Genomic DNA, 7553 nt, shown 5'->3' with positions numbered 1-7553 from the left:
TATATATATATATATATACGAGACTAGAATTATGCATTTCAGTCATTGCAATCCAACCAAATTATAAGACTATAATTTATTTTTGTTGGACCATTTTCTCGGAGTGTTTAGTTTTGTGACCCATTCCTTTTTCAATGCCTCTGTATCTGTATTCTCCTGTGAGGCAACTGGTACTTGAGAATACCTTGTAAGTGGGGTTGGGACATGGGAGAATAAATTTCCTCCGTTACTGAACTTAGAAGTTTTATACTGTATCGCCCCCCCCCCCCCCCCCCCCCCCCCACCCAACAACAAAATAAAGAAAAAGAAGAAAAAAGATTTGACCTGTAATTAGGAGCATACGACCGATAGCTTCAATTCCGAACTAGAGAACATGACCAAGCTGGTAAAGGGGAGTTGAGAAAAACTAATGATGCAAACGCATCCTCAACATCACCTCTGAGATGATGCACCTTAGAGTCCGGATCACCTGTCAACAAAACAGGTTCCAGCCCTCTACCAACATGATCTTACACAACACTTCTCATACATGGCGAGTCCCTCTTTTATGGTGGTAACTGGGTAGTCTCATGGTGAGATGTGCATTATTGGAATGTATTTTGTTGGCAGAAAATCTCAACTCTGCTCTTTAACGTATTGCCATTGAAAGATGGAAGTGAGGGCTGTGCCAGTGGTGACATTAGGCCCATTGTTAGCTGCTCTATCTCACTTAGGGGGCATTCGTTGTAGGGATTTTGAGGGACCAAAGAAAGTTTATTTTCCTAGGGGTATCACTCACCTGAGTAAGTGATACCCATTTCCTAGGTGGGTAAATTAATTTTCCCATCTAGGGGAAAGTTGTAAAAACTTGGATGGGACAAAAATGCCCCTTTGGATAATGAAATTTTTATAGCTAAAATGGTCATTATATTATTTACCTGGGAAATAAAAGAACATGGATAAATCATAAATGCACTCACTCGGATACATGTTTCCCAAGAAACTTACCCGAAACAAGACCTTAAAGGTATACAAGAAATACCATGAATTTAAAGCATTTAGTTAGCTAATGAGTCTAAGCGGGAACTTTCCTCAAAAATATATTAACAAAGTCTAGTTACTTTCACATTTCACTGCTAATCGGGTGTCCTTTAAGCAAAGATGTCAATATTGCAGAGGGGCGATTCAGTTGAAGCCTTGAAGGTAAAGGTGAAAACCTAAGGCAAGTTATCTTTGGTGCAAAAACCCCTCCTGAAGAAGATGGTTTTCCCCTCATCTGTTTCTCTTCTTATTTTCCCACCAAGCATGTCATCTCAGTTTGAAAAGCCATATAGAGCACTGAATCTGTGAATCAGTTGAATAAGCAGATTTTACCTTCTTTGCTGGAAACCCTTGCTCAAGGAGCTTGGCAAGCAATGGAATCCAGACCCATCTACAGGTTCTGTGTAAATAGTGGAAGGGATATTGCTACACTTCTAGAAGTAAATTCATGTTTCTGATATGGGTAGGGACCCTAATTCCCTAACATGGAACACATGGCTGAAAAAAAAATAAAAAAATAAAAAAAACAACTTATACATAACTCCATAAAGAGTCCTCTATTTATGGAACCAAATTGACAATATTATATGGATGGAGGGTTCAATGAAATTTACAGTTTTAAAACTATGCAAAGAACGCTATAAACAGTCATCTTGAAACTAATCTGGTCTTCTTCATCCTTGTGTAAGCTTTGTAAAAGGAATTCTGAAGGCCCATCACTCGTTGCAACTTTTAAGTCCTTGGACCTATGTGGAAATACTTAGATGCAAAGTTAGTTGATCTAATTTATTGGAGAAGATTAGGCACCCTCATATAGAAGCAAAACAAGAACCAAGGTCTCTCAAAATCCAAACACCTGCCTATTGCATATCCATCAATAGTGGCTTAACTACTACTTCATGGCAGGCTTGATCATGGTTTGCAAAGGGTCAAAAGGGATTCAAAGAAAGGGGGATGGGGTTGATGGTGGACAGGAGCAATCAAAAAAATGTAAATGAAAGGCGGCAGGGAAATAAAACAGAATATTCTGTTTTTCTAAACCATGGCATGGGGTTTATGGCCGATAGAATGAAGAGTCTGAGCAGATGAAAGGGTTAAATTTTGTGATCCATGTAGACACCTGCATTCTGGAAAAGGATATGCATAGATGGAAGTTTGTTTGCTCTCTTGTCCCATTCTAGGCACCATTATCCCCTTCCGATCACTTTCTACAAGCATCTCTTCCACATGCACTTTGAAATCTTTCCAGCTGTATAAAGTCAATAACAAAAAAATGGCTTAAAATTACTGAGTATATATACATATTAAATATATAGATATGCACACACATTATATGGGGGAAGAGAGAGAGAGAGGTGACCTATTACTAGTGTTGTGCAGTAGAACAACTAATTTGCACTTGTCTGGCCTGATGGTCTTGGCATGTCCATACAAAAAACACACAAGATAGAGAAAGAGAAAGACACAGATAGACAGAGAGAGAGAAAGGTGACCTGATACTTGTGTTGTGCACTAGAACAACTAGTTTGTATTTGTCTGGCCTGATGGTCTTGGCATGTCCACACACACACACACACACACACACAGGGAGGGATGGAGGGAGAGAGAGGTGACCTGATACTAGTGTTGTGCAGTAGAACAACTAGTTTGCGTTTGTCTGGCCTGATGGTCTTGGCATGTCCATACAAAAACCGCCTGTGGCCCATCAGATGATGGGGGAAGTTACCACCTTGAGTTGTCACAAAAATTTCACTAAACAAGCAAACGGTGTAGTCCAAAGCAGCCAACCTTGAAGAATAGCCCTATAAATCCAAGAAAAATGGAAGTAAAAAAAATGCCAACCAACATGTCATACGGAGCTAGCAAGAAATTTACCTCAAATGAAGCTAGCTCCTCTGGGGTTGCAAGGGACTCTTTAGTCTGCAGAAGGGGAAACATCTTCTTTAGAGGAGTTAAATTCCTCTCTGCTTCATATATCTTCCCAGATGCCAGATAAATTGCTGTATTGTTATCAAAGCCCATACCCCTTAGCATCATTCCAACCTATCCTGACAAGAAACAGTATTTACAAGAAAATGGATTATAAAAATATTTCACATTTGAATGTGGGAGGAAGAGATAACATGATGCAAAATAATATGGCAGGGGTAAAACCATCTGACAACCACATTGTACAATAGTTATATGCATGCAAAGATCCTGATCAATGAGAATTTTTAGGGCTTGGAGCACATTGACAGTTTCTTACAAGGACATTACCCAATGTTGGTCCTAGCTATCTGGCTAACAGAAAATTTATTAATAAAAAAAGTATGACACGGTATCAGGTGATAAAATTTCACCACAAAAAAGGGAAAAACAAATATAGTATTAGACTTTAACAACTACAAAACGACCAATAAGTTTGTTTCCAGCAAAGAATGATCCAAATCCTTGAATTCAAGTGACGAGCACCAGTCCAGTAAAAAAGAAATAATGTCTGTCACATTTCTATTAAGACTTCTACATTTGCCCTCAAATATTCTTCAGTTTCTCTGTTTGCAAAGTCCACAACAAACTGCAAAAGAATTATGCTCGAATAATTCTTTGCCTTCTTGTTCTCTTCAATGCTTTCCAATAAGGAAAGTTTTCCCTTTGGATTACCTGGATTAAATTGAGGCTTCCCAAGTTGTAGAAAAAAAAAGTAAACCCAAGTGAATTCCACTACCTTGCAATGAAAGAATAGGTGCATCATATCTTCATCATTTCTACATAAAAAAAGGACACGTTTGGCAAGATCCCATTGACATAAGATGATCGATTGTCAGAAAATTATCCATAGATAGTAACTATGCAAATGCTTTCATCACCTCGGATCACATTTCTCTGGGTTGATCTTAAGGCTCCTCTAATTTGTTAAAGATTGATGCATTTCTTGATTCTTTTCCATTAAAGATCTTGTGAAAGTAGGATTCCAAACCACATATTCTCATCTTTTTCCAAATCAGTCACTTACCAGTAACATGTATAATCTTGGACAAAAATCACTTATATAGACACTACGGCAGTGATTAGTCCTCCTATCATAAGTAAACGCAATAACTCCTAGGGTTCCATTTGGCAAGAGTACAAATACAAGGTTTAGAAATACAGATATGGACCATATACAAGATTTTGCACTGAACATATTTGTATTTGCACTCTCCCCAAACAGATCCTAAATGACTTAACCAATGATTTTAAAATTTTAAGGACAAACCAACTATAACTAGAGAAATCAAACTAATAGGCTGGACCCAGTGACAGTAGAATGACCAAAATACCCCATATCCATTGTTAAATTATGAGTACTTAAATCATTTCTAATTACTTCAACCTATGTCCCTTTCGGACTGTCCCTAGACCTTCTAGCCCCGTCAATTTATTTTTATGGGAATTTAAATAATTTCTTACTACTTCAAACTATCTCATTTTTGGTCAGCCCCTAGCCCTTCTAGCTCCTTCAACTCGCAACAGATTGCTTCTTCTTACAGGTTCTATAGATAGTATTCTATGGATGTGACTAAACCATCTTTGTCTACTTTCTCTTATTTTATCACCCATTGGAGATATTCGTAGGTTCCTCCAAATGGGTTCATTTCTAACCCTATCTTTCTAGTTTTTCCATTAATCAATCTCAGCATATGCATTAATTCCAAACCCATTTTTTGGACATGTTTCTTGACTTCCCAACACCTTTTCTCCATAATTGTTGGCCTTACAACTGTTTTATAGAACTTTCATTTTTACACAAGTTGTATTCACCTATTTCATAAGACTCCAAATACACCCTTCTGTTTTTCCCATCCTGCTCTTTATTTATTTAGTTATCTTTTATGAGAGAGAGAGAGAGATAATAACAGAAATTTCAATAAAACAAAAGGGGTACATGAGATGATGTACAGCTGAAGCCAGCGCAACTTAAACCACAGGTTACATTGGTAGATTTCTGTTGCTGTACAAAGTATCCCTCTAAGTCCCAGACATGGCTAGACTATCAGCCAAAGAAGAATTCAATTCTCTAAGAATCCAAAGTCATAATTTATCAAAAAAAAAAAAAAAAAAGAATCCAAGGTCACAGTCATTGATTCCAAAATGTCTCTAGCCTCGTTCAGGAAATGAGCCAGCGCCCAGAGACCACCATCTTTCACTCCTAACCAATGTATTAGAGTCTCCTTTGATTGACAAATTCAAGATACCCAAATTTTTAGCAATTCAGAGTCCAGTAAGAGCAGGAAGCTAGCACCTCTGCCTTAGTTGAATCAGCAGTCACAATAGGACCACTAAAAGCCCAACAGATATTTCCATCACTTGTCCTGACCACACCCCCAATACCAGTATCACCTAGGATGCTGAAAGCACTTCTATCAAAGTTTAATATCATCACCCCAACATGTCTAGAGACGGGGCCAGATTGCCAGGTCAGAATCATAGGTGAGGAATATAAGAAGTTAACTAAATTTCTTTGCAAATCTCCCACTGGAATTCCTTGAAACTCCCCAGAATTTGCCACCCATAAATTACATAAAAAAGTGATGTGGGCAATCAACTCATCAAGAGATCTCGCCTTGTTCTCAAAAATATGGTTGTTTGTTTCTTTCCACACACTCCACAACACAGCATGCAAAACCACAGCCCAATAAATCTGACCCCTTCTGACAGGTCCTCTGCATGCCATTTCCAAATAAAATCCATAATTTGTTCAGGAGCAACCCATCTATAGCCAATGAGATTAAGGAAGTGATAACAGATTTTTCTGGTTTCCCAACAATGGAGAAGGATATGTTCAGCTGATTCTCCTCATTGAAACATAAAACACAGGCATGAGGGGAAATACATAATCTTCCCTGGTTCTTCAACCAAATCTTCTTAAAGGGGAAGTGAGAGTTGAACTCTCCCACAATTAGAGCCTTGAAAAAGGATTTGGTTGAGAACTTACCAGTAGGGTGGAGGTGCCAAATATGTTGATCACTAGAAGAAGGAGATGCATAGACCTTCCTTAAAGAATGGAGAAGGTCAGCAATCTCATAAGTTTCCACATTCCTCATTCATCAAAGAATAAATAAATTTCCACATTCCTTAAGGGTCTTCCTAAGGTTAAGGTTTCCAGATAATTCCTTGAGAGGGAGAAGAAAGACATGAAGAGATGGTAGCTTTTTGGTTTTGGAATAGGCTAAAAACATGATGGTACAACTCAGCCAAGATAGACTCACCCCACCAAGATCAGTCCAAAATTTAATTTTGTTCCCATACATGGTCTATACCTTATGAAAGGAATGAAACTAACGCAAGTAGCAACACCTTTCCAGGGGTTGGCTGCTTTAACCTGATTCAAATGAATCTTGCTGTCCCAACCATTGGTGTCCATCCCATGCTTGCTCTTAATTATAGCTGCCCCAGTGGTATTAATTTTGTTGTATTTATCACTGTATGTGACACAAGGTCACTTTAGTCTTTTTATCTTTTATTGTATTGCTGCAAGCCTATTCTTTTGGCTCTCAAAGTCTCTTCTTCCCTCTCTTCTATCTCTTTTCTTACCTCTTTTCTCTTACTTTATTACAAAATAATATGGTATCAAAGCATATTTCTGGGATCTAAGAGCAGTTAGATGAAATTTTCTTCTTCCTTCTTACCTTTTTTGGATTGAAACTCAATAAACTCTAGTCGACCTAGTCTGAGACAATCTATGGTGTTTTTGTATTCTCTCTTCTTGGTTGTAGCATAGAACCAAGAAAACTCATTAACTGTGGTGGCTGAATGCTGTGAAGAAGTTTAAAAGCCTTCCAACCTCTTGTGTAGATCGTGGGATCCAGATGCAGCAAGGCATGTGTTTTTGTTAGGTCTGGTATGACCAAGGTTTAAAATGTCGATGTCGATAGAAATGTCACTTACCAAAATATAGGACATATGTCGGAAATGCCGGAAATGTCGAGGGGAAATATTGTAAAAATTAGAGACATTGTGAAAATATTATGAAATATGTGGAAATATGCAATGATATTTTGTAAAATGATAAAAGAAGCAATAATACATATTTCTAGACTATTATCTTATTCCCAACCATTATATAAAGCTAAGAAACTAAGATCAATAACAAATTAGTAAATGACGATTTACTGATTTATTATGCATTTTGATGTTTTTACAAGGTAATCTGATATTTTCTTTTATTATTTTTAATTCTGATTTATTATAAATTCTAATATATTTATTTCACACTAATAAATAGAAATACATCTATTCTGCTTTTTAAATATTAAAGTTATAATACATTATGTTTTATTATAATTTTAATAAACTGATTCTCCTTTTTGTAGTATTAAGATTATGATAAATTCTGATTTCTGATAAAACTTAATGAATTTATTATGATTTTTAATACTAAAGTTATAATAAATTATGATTTAGTATAAAATTTAATAAATTTATTCTGATTTTTGTATTAAATGTAGAATATGATTTATTATAAAATTTAATAAACATTTTCTGATTTTAATAAATATTTTAAAAAATAC

General features: G+C 36.5%; 1 protein-coding gene across 1 annotated transcript in view; it reads right to left on the bottom strand.

The window, feature by feature from the left end:
* Positions 1 to 1530: 1530 nt before the first annotated feature.
* The window catches only part of LOC104609682 (O-fucosyltransferase 10-like), a 51569-nt gene continuing 45546 nt past the window's right edge, over positions 1531 to 7553 (bottom strand). The window contains exons 8-10 of the mRNA XM_010276053.2: positions 2896 to 3063; positions 2635 to 2822; positions 1531 to 2269 (exon numbers count right to left, since the gene is read on the bottom strand). Coding sequence (XP_010274355.1) covers positions 2056 to 2269; positions 2635 to 2822; positions 2896 to 3063 — 570 coding nt within the window. The 3' untranslated portion in view covers positions 1531 to 2055. The remainder of the gene's footprint in view (positions 2270 to 2634; positions 2823 to 2895; positions 3064 to 7553) is intronic.

Source organism: Nelumbo nucifera, chromosome 1 (assembly GCF_055504915.1).
Source record: "Nelumbo nucifera cultivar China Antique chromosome 1, China Antique-T2T, whole genome shotgun sequence".
Lineage (NCBI taxonomy): Eukaryota > Viridiplantae > Streptophyta > Magnoliopsida > Proteales > Nelumbonaceae > Nelumbo > Nelumbo nucifera.
Note: the sequence above shows the minus strand (reverse complement) of the source record. Positions and strands in the feature narration are given on the sequence as shown.